The sequence below is a fragment of the Prinia subflava genome, chromosome 1 (assembly GCF_021018805.1).
Source record: "Prinia subflava isolate CZ2003 ecotype Zambia chromosome 1, Cam_Psub_1.2, whole genome shotgun sequence".
NCBI lineage: Eukaryota > Metazoa > Chordata > Aves > Passeriformes > Cisticolidae > Prinia > Prinia subflava.
The window spans coordinates 122,152,643-122,171,153 of NC_086247.1; the positions used below are offsets into that span (position 1 = coordinate 122,152,643).

The 18,511-nt window shown below is 40.9% G+C and overlaps 2 protein-coding genes across 2 annotated transcripts; one reads left to right on the forward strand and one right to left on the reverse strand.

Moving 5' to 3' along the window:
• Positions 1-5: 5 nt before the first annotated feature.
• On the forward strand, positions 6-5,220 carry TOMM7 (translocase of outer mitochondrial membrane 7). The gene is made up of 3 exons (XM_063410712.1): positions 6-166; positions 3,770-3,818; positions 5,002-5,220. Exons 1-3 carry the CDS (start codon positions 64-66, stop codon positions 5,015-5,017), a joined length of 168 nt encoding a protein of 55 aa, XP_063266782.1. The 5' UTR covers positions 6-63; the 3' UTR covers positions 5,018-5,220.
• IL6 (interleukin 6) lies at positions 5,014-18,443 on the reverse strand. Its single transcript, XM_063410700.1, has 4 exons — positions 16,129-18,443; positions 15,921-16,034; positions 15,556-15,702; positions 5,014-13,370 (listed from the first exon to the last, which is right to left on the reverse strand). Exons 1-4 carry the CDS (start codon positions 16,384-16,386, stop codon positions 13,179-13,181), a joined length of 711 nt encoding a protein of 236 aa, XP_063266770.1. The 5' UTR covers positions 16,387-18,443; the 3' UTR covers positions 5,014-13,178.
• Between the last annotated feature and the right edge of the window lie 68 nt (positions 18,444-18,511).

Genomic DNA, 18,511 nt, shown 5'->3' on the forward strand with positions numbered 1-18,511 from the left:
GCGCAGCCTCCGCCTCCTTCCCCTCCTCTTCCTCCTCCTCCTCCTTTCTGCCCTACCGCCGGGATGCCGAAGCTTAGCAAGGAGGCCAAGCAGCGGCTACAGCAGCTCTTCAAGGGCGGCCAGTTCGCCATCCGCTGGGGCTTCATCCCCGTAGTGCTCTATCTCGGTCAGTGCCGGGCGGGGGACGCGCGGGGGCCCTCGGCGGCCATTGCCGAGGCCGGGTCGGGGCGGCCGGCTCCGCTGGCCGCTCTCCGCCCCCGGCCCGTGCGGACGCTGGCGGGAGCGGCGGGGCCGAGGGAAGGGCCCGGGGACCCAGGGCCGCCCCGCCGCGCTCCCCCCGCCGCCCGCGGCCATCGCCGCGCATGTGCGGAGCGGAGGGCGGGGTTGCCCTTGGCCGGACTGTGAGACGGCGAGGCTTTTTATTAGAGTTGGGGTTTTTTTTCTTTGTGCGTTTGTATGAGTTTTGTTTGGTTTTTTTCCCTTTCTTTGTAAAGAAGTATGTGATCCTCCCAGTCTACTCGGCCCGAGCGAGGCCATGTCTGGAGTGCTGTGTCGAGTTCTGGGCTCCTCAGTACAGGAAAGACGAGGAGCTGCTGGAGAGGGTCCAGCTCTGGCACTGGGCCACAAAGATGATTAAGGGACTGAAGCATCTCTCTTATGAGGAGAGATTGCGGGTGCTGGGCCGGTTTTGTCCAGAGAAGAGAAGGCTGCGAGGGGATCTCATTAAAGCATACAAATACCTTAAAGGCAATTGCCAAGGGATTGGAGCCAGACTCTTTAGTGGTGCCCAACTACAGGATGGGGAACGATGGCCATAAACTATAACACAAGACATTTCACCTCAACATGAGGAAGACATTCGTTGCATTGAGGGTGGTAGAGGAACAGGCTGCCCAGGGAGGTCATGGAGTCTCCCTCCCTCCCTTAGAGAGATATTGAAAACCCACCCGGACACATTCCTGTCACCTGCTCCAGGAGACCCTGCTTTGGCAGGGGGTTTTGGACTAGGGGATCTCCAGAGGTCCCTTCCAACCTAATAATTCTGTGGTTCTTTAGTAATGAGGAGGTTTTGCCCCTTTTCTTCCCTGGAGGCCAATCCTGTGTGAGAGCTGGACAGCAAATGGGGCTGTGATTTAACCCTGTGTCAGGGAGTGCCTGCTGTAGTAGTCAAGGCTGTGCTTTGTGCCCTGGGGAGTCTGTGCTGAGGATAACACTGGGAGTGCTGCTTCATGGCACTGAGGGCATTGCCAGTCTTGCTGAGGTTGAATTTCCAGCAACAGGAGTACAGTCTCTCTCCCACCAAAAATGGTGTGGTTCCTATTTCCAAGCTGCAGTGGAATGTTAAGGGGATGCCTTGATGTTGTGCCTGGTGCCCAGGATATATTTTGCTGGCTCTTGTCGTCGTCAGGCTGGCCATGCATCGCTACCACATGGTAGTTCTCCTGCTGACTTAAAGCTGTATGCCATCAGCTGTCCTTGGTAGAGAGAGGCTGGGCACTTTTGTTCACTTCTGTTATAACAGAGGGCCCAAAAAGGCTGATTTCTGCAATTCATTTGGCTTGCTTTCTGCCCAAACTGTTGGGCCTTTTGGGAGGAGCACCTAAACCAGGCAGGCATCTCTGCATTGAATGCAAACATGAAGGAGGGCTGGGAGCTTGATGTGTTTCCAGTCAAGTCTGAGAGCTTGTTTGGATTAATTGAAGGGAATGCAGTGCCTGGTTTGAATGGCTTTCATTGTTTATAGATAACCACCAGGAAAACGTTGATCTCTTCAGCTGTTACAGAAGTGCTTTAACAGCTACAAGCAAAAGAAGTCACTTCAAAAACTATGGAAAAAACTGATTAGCATTTTTAGGTCTGAACTTTAATTGCATTTCCATTTTTAATTTATCAGTGATTTTAAATTAATAAGTTTTGGGTGGGAATTTCAACAGTGTTTTGTGACCTAATTAGTTGTTGAAGTTTTGTTTTGATTTTACTTCCATGACAGTATCTGGAAGTGGAAAAGCACATGTGGAAAAGATGCTCTTTTTTCTTAGTGACATCAGAGTGTCACATTAGTGACACTTACAAGTTATGTTAGTGATATTAAATAAGTTACAAAGCCACCTTATTGTATTTACAGTTGCACTTACACCAGGGTGCCTAATATATTTTTGTTATGTAGCAGTGAGAAATTTAAGTTGTAGTACTTTAGGTTCATATCTTCAAAAATAAGTGTGCTGTACACATCTGCATTTCCTTCTTATAAATTCATCTGCAGTTATGAAAGTACAAGCAGATGGGAAGAGGAAGTGCAGATGCCACCTTGATTGCCATAGACATTTGGAGGTGGCATGTACCCAAAGTCTGCAGGATTAGAAGAACCTCTTCTCTGCTGGGATTACTTTTGAATCTGGGAGGGAAGTTGTGATCCCTGTGTGTATAAAATACATGCTAAACTAAACATAGGCAAGGAAATGGTCAGAAAAATTGAGCCTGTAACTTTTCTCTGTAAGACTTTCTAGCTCAGGGCATGAGTGAGGAGCCCAGTATGAGAATGCGCAATTATAGGTCATTGGTGGGGTTTTGCTGTATTTTTTTAAACTTGCTTTGAAGTGGCTGCCCTGGTTTTAAGTCAGTAAATTAGACCAATATCGTTTAGTTAAACCTGGTTTGCGTATTTAAAAATACTGGTTGTGAGGGAAGGAGCCAGAACCATTCACACACACAGAGTATGACTGCAATTCATGAATTTTTAAGCTGAGCTGCTGGACAGTATGGCAGCCAAAGAACTTGGGTTAGGATGTCTAATGGTCTCAAATCATTCAAGGTTATCTTCAAAGAGCTTTTCCAGTGCCTGTGAAAATAATGGAAGTTTTTTCATTAACCTTTGTGGCCTGTGTTTCAGGCACCATTACATTAATTATTTATTTTCTGTAAATGAGGGAAATAATATATTTTTCATGAAACATTCACTTCCAGATAGCCAGTGTAGTGTTGAACAGTGTCTGAATTGCATGATTCTGTTTCAAGACTTTTATTTTGCAATCCAGAGAGCAAAGACACTTCATATACTAAACCTTCAGTTGCTTCCTTAGCATACATATACTTTAGTCAGTTGGTATATTTGAGTCATTGGGGATTGGGGATGAACTCTTCATTTCATTTTCCTGGGTATTAGAAAACATCTTGTTTGTTTGCAAGCCATAGTAGTATGTAGCTTTTTTCCAAAAAGTAACAATCAGAATAGAAGACTTGATGTTTAATTGATGTAACATTTAGCATTCTGTCATGCTAAATGGAGTGAACTTACTGAAATATTGCTTTTAAGTTGTGTGTCAGATGTCATTGGACAATTGCCTGTTTAGGCCTTGAGGTGCTCATTCTACACCAGTTTTAGGTGTCTTGGTTGGTAGAGCCCTGCTACGTTTTTTTCTGAACAACGATTAAGATGTATAAAAGTATCTGTGTCTTGATCTCTGGGATAGATGACTTCCTTCATCTCAAACAGTTAGTTGACCCTGAATTTTAAGTCAGGTAAAGATGCAGGTAAGACATTCTAAAAAAAGAAAAATGTACACTGGTATTTATTTTCTTTGCTTTCTAACCCTCATAAGAATGTGCAGTTTTTATTCAGATTAGTGTACAGCTTCATGAATCACAATTCTATGTTCAGTAGTTTTTTATTGTTAATGGGCTGGAATAACCTTATAGAGATTTAACTGTGTAGGAATCTGCACATACTTGTTTATTTTTATATATGTATGTAATGTCTGTTTCACTTCAGGTTTTAAAAGAGGTGCAGATCCTGGAATGCCTGAACCAACTATCTGGAGGTATGTATTGGTTCTAAATGTACATACAAACCCCGTGCAGATAGTTACTGCTTTGGGTGCTACCTCCGGCCAGCAAGAGTTGTGACTGATACTTCCATCCCTTGTGTTTAACTGTGGTTATTGTTTCTTAGGAAAATCAAATGACAAGTCAGCAAAGTTCTAGTTCTTGGGAAGACTTTTCTTTTAATCTTGCACAGTTTTTAAGATGCAGAACTTCCTGTGTCTTTTGCATGACAGCTGCCCATCTAATCTGTTGTAGAGCTACTTTGTGCAAGTTTCTGCACTGAATAACTTCTCAGATTTCTAGCACGGGTTGAAACCAAACCCCAGTCTCCTGCCTTTGCAAATGAGGGAATAACACTGCCTAAAAGGTGCATGAAATAAAGGGCTATATCCTTCAGTATTAGTCACTGTCATAAAGCAAAATGCCTTTGGCTCGTGTTGCCTCTTTCTTGTGGGACTCTTTGTTATGCTGCGATATTATGGCATTAGTAATGCTTAAGTTCTAGTGACACTAAAGTTTTATTGAAGGGCTTCCTTGGGTCTAAGTAATGAAAGTTTTGGGAAAAGAGTGGTTCTCAACTAATTCCTTTGATTACTGTGCAGGATGAGGTATTCCTGAAACAAAAAATTGATGGACTGTATTGTTTGCCAAGTCATAGATAAACTCTTCTAGCTTCACATAGTTAGAGTGTATAGAAATCCCATTTTTAGGATTCAGTGATTCAGTAGAAAATATGGGAAAAAAATAGTAAGATCATATTACAATTTCAGTGGAATCTTCTGTTGTCTTAATAACCAAGTTGCTGCAGTAGTTTGCTTGCTCACAGTGTTTCTATGTTTAGCTTCGCTCGTGATTTGAGACTTCTTTTTTTGGTGTGCGTCTGTACAGAGTAAAAGATGTGTTTTGCACCAGAATATATATGTGTAGATACCACAAACAGATGTTTGGTCTAATCTGAAGCTTACAGATGCTCATTTTTGTGAGCACGTGTTGGTGCTCTGTAGGCTTAAATTTTACTTTAAAGGTGGCATTATTTCAGTTATTGCGGGGTGGGTGGGCTAGTGTTTATTCTGTTCATTTGTAAGGCTGTTCCTCCACACTTCTGTTTTACAAATGTCAATTTAAAGACAGTTACATGCTGCAAATCTGACTTCCATTTCCTCCCCCGTCCCCTTTCAGCCTGCTGTGGGGATGAAGGCAGTGGTGGTCCTGTAGTAGCGGCAGCCGATGGACGGAGTGTCAGAAGATGCGAACATTCCAGAGGACGAGGCCGACACTTAGACCAGCTGGCTCGGTCAGCTTGCTAATGCCATAGGTTGTACATACAACAAAATGAAGTTTATATGGACCTAACTTATTTGCATTACGGTGTAATTAAATAAATACTGTTTGAATGGATGCATATTGTTTTTAAGTCTTTACATACTATACTGTAGCTGTTTATTTATTACAGAAACCCATGGGAGGATTTTATTTTGTTCTGCTTTTTTTCCAAAATCTACTGATATTTAACTCCCATACTTATCCCTGTTAACAGTTGCCTTTTGGGTAAAGATTCCACTTTATCTTCACAGTAACCAGAAAATTGACCTAATGTTTTAAATACTTCAGTGTTCTTCATAGGTTCCTTGGACAAATGTTGGTAAGCCTTTGTGGCTGAGCCACTTCAGGTTTTTTATTTCCTTCTGGATTCTTTTCTCTATGGTTACAGTAAGGATTGAGGGATGTGTATGTTTGTGTTTTCTAGCACAGTCAGATACTAAAAAAAGTATACTTTTCTGCTAAACTTACCTTTAAATGCTATCTATGTTTTCTGTGGTGGGAAGACACAACAGTTGAGTGCTCTGTGTGTATGAGTATAAATGGCTCTCACTGTAAGGGAAAGTTATTAATGCATAACTGAAGGAAGAAAACAAGTACACTAAACAAGGTATGTGCTTCACTGTTATGCTGAAATCCTGCTCTTTGGACCATGGTTGTTTTGGTTTCAATTGATTTTCTCCCTTTTAACCCTGAAGTTCAAGCACTAAAATGGTGACTGTTTGGTGTCTGTTAAATAGAAGCTGTTTTGGGTGGATTGCTCTCTCTCTTCCAGAACTGTGCAGGGTAGTTTGTATCTGTGGTGATTTTTAAAAAATAATGTTTATTGGCCCCAAACTGTCATTGCAACATAGGTATTCTAGATTTTAGCATGGGTTTTTTTTCAACCCACAGATTTTCAGGCAGTTTTTACATTAATTAAATGTTTAAGAATAGGAGATTTATCAGTTTTTAATCTGCCATGACAATTCATGGCAAAATGTTACTGTGTTTAAGGGCTGTGATTGGAAAATCAGAGAGAAATGAGCCAAGGGAAAAATCTTTAATTGAAAGACAAGGATTAGAAAGAAAAAAGTGAAAATGCTTATAACAGCTAATGCAAACCAGCATGTTCTTTAAAATTCCATTAATCATGATAACTCAGTCAAATGTCATGAAATACTGGCAAGGCTAATGCTGATAGACTGCTAACAGTGGAACAGAGCAAGGACTGAATGCAGAACAGTTTCTCATGACCATTGATCCTTTTGCTATCCTAAAGCCTTTCTAGTGCCTTTTCTCTTATGCTAACTTGAGATTAAGGTAACTGCTCATATGTCTTAAATTATGAAAGAAATTAAATTTTTGATTCTTTTTCTTCAGTTATCCTAAGGATAATAATAATGAAATAATCTGTTGCTACTTTGCATGGTTTTAATCATGATTAGGAGCATTTTTCTTCTGTTGAATTTTGTGCAGTAACCTGAGATATTCAATACTAAGAGATACAGTATTCGATGTGAAATAACTCATATTTCTCAATCAGATTTTGCATTTCACACGGCTGTACAACATCCAAAATGCAGCAGTGGGTGGATGGACCCAAACACCTGCAGAAGTGTATTTCATGTGATTTCATGTGCTCTGTTGTGTGTCTGACATTTGGGGATGTGGTTTGTGGGTCGTAACCGCCACATGGTTGCTCTGGCTGCTTTCCAAGAATGATAGTATTTGGCAAGAGGTAGAGAATAGGGAAGTGTTTCCTCTTTCATTAAAAGTTTTACAAAAGCATGCATATATCAAGCACAGGACAGATTCTGTGACGTCTCCATGCTGAACGTTTGTCTTAAAAATAGTTGCATTTCAGGTTTTTTGCGACTTGGAATTACTGGATAAATATTGCTTATGCAATTCTTACTTTAAGCACATTGGATAGGAAATTTTTGGTAATTCACTGCTACTGAGGTATGTAATTAGCATAGAAATCTTGGGTTTTCAAATTGAGGGGGAAAAATCTTTTATAGTACTTTCAAGTCAGTTAAATTGAATGCCAGTATGTAGTATAATGTTTTTTGTTTCATTCCATACAGTGCTCTTCCTGTAATTAAAAGATGAGTGAAACTTCTCCTTAAATAAACATTCTTCCCTGGTGAAAAAAAAAAAATAGGTATTAATTGTTAAATCTTGGTAATGAATTGTAAGGTAGCAAAACCAAAAAGAGGCATTTTTCTTCAAGTGTAAAAATGAAGAAATCTTTGGTATGGATGTTTTGAAGTTACTTTGCAGTTTTTGTCATTTTCACAAAATTTGAATGTGCTTGTAAGAGCAGATCAGTGGTTTGGGAAGTTGTACATTAAACAGATTGCTGTGAAGAATCTTAATTCCCTTAAATAAGGTCAGGAAATATGCTAGTTTTAGCAAGACTGAGGATTTTTTGGTGGTGCTTAGGAGAAGAGGGCAGGTTTGTGGAGTGAGGTGGAATAACTCTCATGTTGGTCAGTTAGGTGTTATTAATTTCAAGTGGTTTAATCTATGATTTTTTCCATTCTGTTTTTCTCCCAGTAGAACTTGAGAAAATTTTATTTTACTGTCACATGGGAGACACTTAAAAAAGAACAAATATGAGTTCCTGCTTGACAGTATTGATCTCTGTCGCTGAATCAGTGCCTTCCACAGCCAAGTGCAGATTCTTTTCTGTGATGGAGTCCTGTGACCTCCCAGTGTTGGAATAAAGCTAGTGAGCATAATTTACTACAAAAAATGGGCTCTGGGTACCACAGGTGAGCTCAAGGCTACAGTGTAGATGTGTGAAATAAAATCACTGATGCCTTCCTGTGTTTGCTGGAGATTGCACTGACTTTGAGGTATCCTGTTGATCTTAGCCTGCAGATAGGGATTGTTTGGCATTTTACTTTGTGCCTTCAAAGTGGAGGGAGGTGGAGTGTGCTTATGGCTGCCTCAGTGTCAGGGAAATGTCACCTGTCACTGGAGCCTGTTGTACCTGGTGACAAGCAATTGTGCAAGGGACAGAGAGGGAGGCTGGTGAGTTTGGTGGTTTTCTTGGTCTTGGCATATGGACTGTGGATCTCCTGGTGGCAGGGTAGAAAAAGAATGGTCAGTTTGGTGTCATCACTAAAAGGAAGGAAAAAACCAAACCCTGGCTTTCAGTAGAATTTTGTTCTTAATCTACGAAGAAATCTATCTGTGTGCTCCATAAACTCTTCAAGGCCTGGCCAGTTGTGAGGCAAAATTAAGGTGATCAGGGATTTGTAACAGGTTTTTAGTTCTGCTACAAATTCCTGCTGTAGACACGCCTGGTACAAAGTAACTGTACTGTATCTCATCACAGGTGTAAAACGGGCTGGGTGATTTTTTTTCCTTGAATGAATTGCAAATGAGCAAAGCTCCTCTTAAAGATGAACTATAACATTTAAACACACAAACTGCAGACCAAATCAATGTTCAGAATTTTGTGGCAACATGCCCATTTTGGTGAGGTATAAAACTTGTCTTTTGCTACTTTGTACGGCTGTTTTCCAAAATGGCTGTAGGTGACAAAGAGCTGCTTAAGATCTTGTCTTCTTTTATTGAATGGTAAATGAAACAGACATGTAACATAATGGTTTTTATCAGGAAAAATGGCTAAATCAAACTATATATACCCTGGATATTTTTGGAAATACTTTGTTACAGGCTTGGAATTTAAGCTATGATGGTAACCAATGATATTTGGAAATTAAAGCTCATTACATCTGTTTTCACCACAGGAGGAGAGACCACATCCTGTTAAATGTCATATGACTAATTTAATTTTTACAAATAACAACTTAATTGCAATTTCTGAATACTTTTCCAGGATGGTGTGTGATGCAATAGCCATTTCTTGGTTAAGCTTGTGGGTTACATACATTGTTTCTTGGTCCTGCTTATTTAATTCAAAATTAGAGGATGGATTAAAGAGAGGGAATGTTTATCTGCTGTGTGAAAAAGAATATGGCAGGGCAAATCAAATCTCAGTGTTTTGATTCTGATGGTGAATGTTTGATTGTGTTTTTTAAACATTTTCTCAAGAAGGATTGAATCTTAGATTCTGGTCACTGAATAGAAATCCAGATTGTAAAATTTCTGCAGAGTGTTTTCTGATGACTGCCAAAGCCAGTCCTGACAATATAGGAGGATTTGGGTAAATATGTTTAGATGACAGAAAATAGTTGATTTTGCTAGTAATTCATGGAGGAAAAGTAGTACTTTAAGGTTGGAGCTTGCAGAGGTTGCATTTTTTGGGAGCAAAGGAATAGGTGGGTTTTGATTTTCTGCTTATCAAGAAAAGGAAAATTCACTGAGAGATCAGAAGTTATCTAATCATTTGACTTGAAAAGCAAGGACTTAGTCACAAGGTTTGTAGTTATAGATAGACTTTTTTTTTAAATTTTTTTTTTTTTTAAATTTTGCCAGCACCTTGACCATGAGACCTTTGATATATACTACTTCATACTTACCTTTCCACCATTTTTTCTTTTAAATTGAAAGTGGAAAAGATTATTAGTTACAAATAACGGTGGCAAAGATGGGGGGAAGTTTCCCATTAAGCTAAGCCAAACATAATGGCTCATTACTGCTGAAGAATGATCCTGCTGCCATCCCTTACTGGTGGTGTAACACTTCCATCTTTTGTAGCATCAGCGTGGTTTTGCTAATCTCGCCATCAGCTGTTAATGAAATCTGTGGAGCTACTAGAGATGCAGGCAGTGCCATTCAAGTAGCTGTTGTTCTCTGCCAAAATTTAGAGTTTATACTAAAGTACTGGGTAGAGAATGGTACTGCAGCCTGGGAAGTCGGTCAGGCTGAAATGTTTTCCACTTTTTTTTTTTTTTCCTGAGAAATTTTTTACACAATAAAGTAGGGATACAAAATAGAAAAACGGTACTTCAGAGACTATTTGTTACCCCTCCCCCCCACTTTTTTATTACAGATAATTTTAATATTAGGTTGCATTGTCTTTTTGGTTTTTTTTGGGGGGGTTGTTTTGGTTTTGGTTTTTTTCCTTCTTGTCCAGCATTCTGGTGTTAGGGCAGCTGCTCTTAGGGATATTTTGTTTCTCATCCTCAACACTGTTTCTGAATACTGTGGGCTTTTCTTGAATATTGTATCAAGTATGCATGCTTTTCAACATAGCTTTACCTTCTTCCTTCTTTGGGAATTCAAAATCAGGATGACGGGAGTTGGTAATCTGTGAAGCATTCCAGAATCTCAGTGTGAGGTTAACGACTAAGGATGAATGGAAATGTGGGGAAAGGCTGGCTGGGATGTACAGGGTGAGGCTGGTCCTGTACAGCAGCAGCCAAAATGCTGCTTTGGTGGGTAATTTCCTATTTTTTAGGTAATTATTAGCAAGTCTTTTTTTGTTTGTGTTGTGTTAGTGGGGGTTTTGTTGTTTTGTTTTGGGTTTTTTTGAGTTTTCCTTGCTCAATGAATTGGCTGTCAGTTAGGAAGAGCTCTCTTCAGCAGAAGTGTTGAGGCATTGTTGCTGACTTTAGTTAGGACTGCTCACTTTTACTATTGTTCTAGGTTTTTTATGTGTTTGTGCTAGTCTGCCAACTAAAATAAATGCCTTTGTGTGTTTACTGATGTAAAATAGTTTCTACACAGAGACTGGAAAAAGGATGTAATTTGGTTCATTTGAGAGGCTCTGTAACATGTTCAGCAGTGTTTAGGTCTTCTCTGATTTCATCTGAATTCCCCACTGCAAATATTTGTGCTCCAGAAGCACCAGTGAATGTTGGCTTCAGCAGGTGGTGCTGATCCTGGGAGCAGCCCCTGAAATTGCCTCTGTGACAGGAGATTGATGGGCAGCAAGGCAGGTGCTGCACTGAAGGGCCCTGAGAACTGTGGAGGAGCCACAGGTGAAATAATGGCAGCTCAGTAGCACCATCAGGGATAACACTTTGCTCCAGGAAGGACTTGAAAGTTGACCTCACCACCCAACAAGTGGTAATCTTTGCTCGTTTTCTGCACCCTAAAATGTGGCAGCATTTACATATTTACTAGAATTACAGAAAGCCTGAGGTAGCCATCAGCTGAAGGGTGCTGGTGGAAGTGTTGGTGCTTGTCTGTCAGTTGCAAGGGATTTCAGCACTCCAATTCTTAGATGATTTTTGGCGTTTCAGGAGATCAGTGCGAGTTTGTGTAGATGCAGTGTACATAGTAACTAATGGTGATCACAGCCACTGGTGATAGGCAGTCATTATCTACTGGGAGAGGTGAAACCAGGAGATTCCTTTCCTTTTGGTCAGGGGTTTGGGGTTTTTCCCCCCTCTCTATTCTCACATAGTAGTTAGTTCCAGTGTAGGATCCACTTTGTGTCTTATAGCTATTATTGGCATAATAAAAGCCAGAAAGGTCTCTAATCAAATGGTCACTAAAAGAAAATCCCTGTGAATGCAAGCAGTGAAAAGGCTAAGCAAGGCTTCCCTATGTTTCTTGGAGCATGTTCCAGGACAGTTAAAGTACGATCTTATGTGCTGTTAGAAAACCCATTCACCACAGCCCTCTTTAAAGATCACCTTGAGCTCTCCTCATTCCTTCTCCAGATGTTGCTCAACTTGAGATGACAGTATTTTTACCATATTGGGCAAAGCAGTGGTTTGCTGTGTTTTGAGCATCTGAGATGTGAGTAGTGGGTGGACTGGTCACTGTTTTGGCATCCCCAGTGGTGGAATGCATATGTGGACAATCAGATCACTCAGAGGAAGAGGAGAGTTTGCTGACATCCTTATCCACATTCCAAGGCATGCCTTTCATCTGTGCATCTTCACCACTGTGCCAGAAGGAAAATAAAGGGTAATTGAGGGTAATTAATATTCTACCATTTTTAGGGACAAATCTTGAGGGACTTCTGCTGCCTGCATCCCCTATGTGGTCTGTGAATTCCTCTGAGTTTAGGTATATGAGGTACCTGCACAGTGCTGTGGATCCTGCAGCCAAGGAAAATTTCAGTGGTTTGGTATTCAGGCTTAAGTCCTGTTCTGTTTTGTTGGTTTTTTCCCCACACAAGTGTTCAAGAGTATGCATTCATGGTATGTGGCTTGTCCATACTAGTGAAATATAAATTATAAAAGACAAATGCATGTTGCCGCATTGCTTAGCAGCAATATAATGATTTATATTGCTTAAGGAAATAACCTAAATTTTTTTTTCTACTTCTTGGGGTAGGGGCCAGAAATGTTTAACCAAACTTGGAAAATTCCCCTGGATGACAGCAATAAAACTAATCAGAGGATAGTATTCATGTCAAAGTGGTTAATGTGGTTGCCTCACCACTTTATTTGTTTAAAAGACACTATTTGACTTGTAAGAAGATCCTTACAAACAATTTTATTGGGTGTTCCTTGTTACATATAAGGCACCTGTCCATTTGTTTCTCAGGCGTATTGATGATTTATCCTGTTCATTTTTAAATGCATTTGGTTCCTCCATATTCCATTTTAATAATTATATGGTAATCAAGTTGTTTGTATGTGTGTACATATGTGCTATGTAGAGAACTGGCCTAATTATAAGCAGAGGTTCTTGAAAGTGATTATTCTGGTAATTGCAGTTACTAAAAACTGGATATATTAGACTGCTTCAGTCTTATTTAAAATTCACAGAGGTTATACAAGCTTTTTTTAAAAATTGCTTTATTTGTCCTAAAAATATAAAAAGTCATAAATACCATCTCTCAAATATATAAAAACATAAGTTATACAACAATTTTTCTGGGTTCTGAAAGTATTTTTTGTTGAATACATGTTAAATAAGTTTATATCTGAATAGTACCATTAGAATGGAAATAAAATACATTATTTGTTTAAATTATTTCTAAATATTGAAAATATAAATAGGAAATATTAAAAACTAATAAATATTTTAAATACAATAAATAAGTTCCTAGAAGGAAATGGGAATGTTTATAGATGCAAACCATTGTTACTATTTCTAGTTCTTAAAACAGAACAACACTGTTATCTGCCACCTGACAGATTTGTAACAAAAGGATTGTGCCTGAACTAAAACATTCAAACACTGAAACTCCTGGTGTTTTTCAAATAGCGCACGGCCCTCACTGTCTTCTCCATAAACGAAGTAAAATCTCGGAGGATGAGATGGATGATGATTTTCTCTGTCCAGGCCTTACTGGACTTCAGCTTTGTGTGGAGGGATTCCTGGGTAGCTGCATCTGGGATGATCACTTCTTCGGGATTGATCACCTGTGAAAAAGACAATATTGGGGGGCCTTGGTTAAAGCACTGTCACTGAGCCTGTTGGAGAGCATTGCTTTGTGTGATCCCAACCCGCTGCATGTCCACTCTTTCTGTGCTGCAGACACCAGCTCTCCCTGGGACCTGTGCTGTCCTCCAGCCCTGTTTCTGTGGAGGGCTGTGAGGAATGCTGATGCCTGCTATGACAGCTGTGTTGGAGTCTCTGGGCTATACTGTTCGTTCTGGTTTGAATGCAGCCTCTGGCATTGTGGTCCAGCAGGCTCTGAGCAGATCAATACAGCCCTCCTGCTCTCTGGCAGGCACGTGGTTGGTTAGGTAGGGAGGTGCTGATCATGGTTTGTCCTAACCTGTACTGCTCCATCCTGAGTCATAAGTTAATTGGCTGACATTGGAGTACTCTCACATTTTGTAGCAGATTAGCAAGTTTCCAAAGATGTCAAGCTTGTTTAGCTGCTTAATTCTTACTTTCCAGGCATTTGGTCACATGTAAGACTAAGTGCCATCAACTTTCACTGAAATGATATGTAAGAGCATAACTACAAGATGAGTAAAAGTTATTTATCTGATGAGTTATTTATCTAATGCTGACTCACAGTCTTGTGCACCCAGTACCTAAAGGCCTTTGAAGAACTTGTCCCAAGAAGTGGGACTTCTGAAAATGGGAGTTACACACCCAAATCATGGAGCTGTTTTACAGGATGTGGAGTCCAAAGTTCTAGCAAGCATCTGCTTAATCCTGTGTTTAGGACCTCTCCTACCCTTAAACAAGTGACAAAATATGCAAACTTCTTTCTGGAATATCTTTTTTGTGAAAAATAAGAGAGAAATATTCTTCCTATCCAGACTACCTGGGAGTGTGTTCTCATCACACCCCCTTTTCCTGGTATGCCCAGCTCCTTATTGTGCTCTGGTAAAGTCTGAATCTGGATTTCCACAGGTATCATGCTGGTGGATCTATTTAACCACAAGTGGATTCTGGCTTTGCTGTCCTTGCCTTAAATAGCAGATTTTTCTCTCACAAAGAAGAATATCAAGGGTCTTTCTCAAAAATCCCATATTTTCCACAAGTGCAGGTTTTGCTTTTGATCACCTTGGTCAAAAAAACTCACATCCAAAGCCCCCAACCCAAAGAACCTAGTCTCTCTGTTATGAAACAAACTTCCTGCAAACTTGTGTATCAAGCCGGAAGCTAGTACTCAGTTGCTGTCTTATGACAGGACTATTATTCTCAGCTAGCACAGTGTGAAAAAAAGCAGTTCAGCTTCCTTTCACATAAAGAATGATGGGCATAGGTAAATATGTTAAGAAAGGTATGGCAAACACACAATACACAATAGGCTTTTCACATGCCAAAAATTGCCTGGAAAGAAATGATGCCCCAAGACTTCTGCAGTCCTTACCTGGGTGATTTTTAATCAGGCATATAATTTCCCGAAAGAGAAAAGGAAGTGTTCATATTAAGGATTATGAAAATGAGCAAGAACAACAGTCAATTAAGTGAATTTTTCAAGTGTGATCTTTCAAAGCTCTCCAAAACATAAAAAAAGTCTGTCAGAAATTAATAGCATTTTAGTTTACCCGATCAAGAGAGAAATTGATATTTTTATGGAAGATTTTTTTTACCAGTAAAGTATGTGTTTTTCAGCAGGGAGCTATCTGGTATATTGACAGCAATCTCTCAATATACTGTATAGTTTGGCTTAAAAGTTAGGTTTGGAGAGTTTTAAAGATAATATTGTAAAAATACACTTGGCTTTTTCTATTATTTTTTTTTAATGTGGGCTGTTAAAAAAAGTTGCTGACTTCTCAGTGGATTCCAACATTAGTATGGGCTGAATTGCAATTCTGCAATTAGAAACAATTTCCCTGAGAAATCTTATTTCTGTCAGCCAGTTTAATATATTTGTTCTTAAAACAATGATGCATTTAGTTGGTTTAGAAATCATAAGTAACAGTAAAAAGTAGGAAGAAGAGTTGTTTCTTTGAGAAAAGAAAGCAAAACTTTGTGAAACCTCTAAGTCATAAGGGTAAGATCAGAGCATAAGGAACTGTCACCTGTTTTTTCAGGGAACTGAAACATATCATCCTCTGTTTCACATAACATCCTCTATTTCTGACTTCACATCAGTATTAAGCCACAAAAATTATAAAAGTGAATTTAAAACCAACTCACCATCTGTCTTAGGGTGCGTGCCAGGTGCTCTGTACTAAAGGATAGCGATTCAACATTTTGGTTTTCACTAATAAAAGTTTCTTGTATGTATTTGAGGTATGTCTGAAATGTGTAAAGCCCGCTGGAGATTTTTCTCAAGCATTTATCCTGAAATGAGAGAAAGATTCTCAGTCACTTAGAGTTCAAAATGCCTTGATCTCAATGCTGTATGCAGGTTAGCAGATGATGCTTATATAGTGTGGAGGTTTGGCCAAAGCCGGCTAGAGCCGGCATAAATCTTTAGGTCAACTTCCACAGTTCTTTTGAGCAGGCAAAGCCTGCCCCAGGTATAAAGGATTAGACCAGAAAGGAGAGCGGTTCCTTGCCTCATTAAAGCCGGCGAGCAGACACCCATCTTCCTCCGTCACCCTGGGGAGGTTGAGGTTGTTGTGGAGGAGCATTTCCATGCTGTTCTGGCAGACGGTAAACTTCTCGCACATCTGGGGAGAGACACGGAGAGATTTGTTCGCACCTCGTCAGGAGGCGGCCGCGGCCGGCCGTGCGTGTGCGGTCCCGCGGTGCGGCTGTACCCACCTCGTCCTGCAGCTGTGCCGCCCGGGCGTGCAGCAGCCGCGCCAGCCGCAGGCTGTCGGGCAGCGCCGCCCGCCGCGCCGCCGCCTCGTCCAGCTCGGCCTCCCCCGAGGAGTCTGTGTGGGGCAGCGGGGCGGCGGCGGCCCCCGGCAGCAGCAGCAGCAGCAGCAGCGGCGGCGGCAGCAGCGCGGCGCGGAGGGCGGGCGGCCGGCGGCGGCCGGCGCGGACAGGGTCGCAGCCGCAGTCCCGGGGAAACTTCATGGTGCGGTTTCTTCTCGAGTCCGGCCCCGGCCCCTTGTCGTCTGCGAGGCTGGTGGGTTGAATGAGCTCCGGACATCCCTGAACGTGTATTTATTGAGGGGGGCTTCGAGATTATTCATGGCCTGGGAAAATCCAGCATGAGAACACGGGGGGTGTGTGCCCGGCTTGACAGCGCTGCTCGAGAGCCGGGATTGTGAAACGGGCCGGGGCGGGCAGCCGAAAGCGGCCGGTGGGAACATGAAGTAATCGTGCTCCGTAACTCCTTGAGGGCCGGGCTGCCCCCCGCAGCCACCGCCGGCTCACCTGCCCCGCGGGGTCCCGCTTCCTCCGAGCCTGCCAGCTCCAGCCCCACAGAAACTCAGAAACAAAAATCATACCTGCATACCTACCTATACACACACATACTTTATTTATGCTATATACTTCCATGTATTTTAATGTTTTAATGCGGTTTAATGTGTTACGGATTTTGTATGATGTACAATTATCTCTGTGTCTTAGCTATTGTTTGTATATGTGAAACTAAATGCCCCTGTTTAGGTGCTGGGTAGTACAAGTCGCAAGTTGCTTCTTTCTGAGTGAACGACATGTGGGTAGGATTAAATACATCAAATGCTTTAACTGGACTGAAGCCAGCTCCTACGGGAGAGTGGCTGCAGGAAATGCCACGAAGTTCCCTGTTATCTACTCCTTATCTCTTTCTACCTACCTGGTAGCTGTTGCAGGAATTTTAACCTTTCAGGGGGACTCTTCACCCAGGGCAAGTGTCTCTTGGGATCAATCTTGTAGAATGCAGGCTGAGTCAAACTGTATAAGGCATGCTGACATTGAACTTGTGGAATGTCTTGAACTCGTTTTGGCCCAACTGTCTTTTTCTTTTTCTTTTTCTTTTTCTTTTTCTTTTTCTTTTTCTTTTTCTTTTTCTTTTTCTTTTTCTTTTTCTTTTTCTTTTTCTTTTTCTTTTTCTTTTTCTTTTTCTTTTTCTTTTTCTTTTTCTTTTTCTTTTTCCTTTTCTTTTTCTCTTTCCTTTTCTTTTTCTTTTTCTTTCTTTTTTGTAGTATGAAATCAATTATGTTTTCTCACAAAGGGAAGGCCAGAATCTGCATTGGGAATGGCTAACAGGAGGGTACAGTGGGGAGAACAGAATATGGGGTATGAGAGGTGTTAGAGACAATATAGAAACTGAAAAATACCCCAGATACTTCTACTTTATTTTCTAAGAACAGTCTGAAAAGATAGCCTCAGGAAAGAAGCAGGGTACTATTGGTTTTTGTTTAATTTCTCTTTCTGCCAATAGCAGAAAAGCAGTTGCAGTAATTTTTGCCCAGTGGAGAGATATTAGAGCTGGAATGCAAGTGTGAGAGAGCAGTTTTCAACAGCAGCAATTAATCCCTGCCCAGGTCCCCGAGTGCAGCAGGGAGGATGTTGCCAGAAGAGTATCTGCTGTAATGCCAGGTCTGTGGCGTTAGGCATAGAAGAAAGCATGCCACTAGCAGAATGTTTGGCTATTATCAGTGAAAAGATCCAACTGAAATGTGCTAAAGGATTAAACAGCCAGGCCAGATGAGCTCAAAGCCTGGTATTTGCTTTTGGATAACCATCAGAGGCAGATACACCAGGGAGGGAACTCCTGCCTACCTCTTTTTCCACTTGCGATAGCACATGGATGTACATGTCTCAGGGATTTCCTTCCGCGGCCAGGCGACTCATAGGCTGTTCTCTGCAGACAGTCAAACTTTCCCTTTACCTAACCCAAGTGAAAATACTGTTCTTAACATGATGAAAACTTGATAGAAGCCTGTGTTTTCTCAATAATATATTTTCAGCAAGCATTCTGTAATTTAGTCTTGCCTGTAGCTCTGTAATTCTTAAGTTTGTAAATTTATTTTATGAGTTGTCATAGTCTCATTATGTCATGAAAATCTCTGTTCTCTAGAAATTTTCAAAGAACATTTTTGTGCTGATCACTGTTATACAGTCTTGCTGATGTGTGTAGCTGCATCTGCAAAGTGAAATAAAAGCAAGTTTCAACTGTTCCTCATCTAAAAATCTCTAAGCCTTCAGTTATGTTTTCTCACTTCAGGGTTTTGTTTATTCTTTTTTATATGAATGTCCATGTGACTTT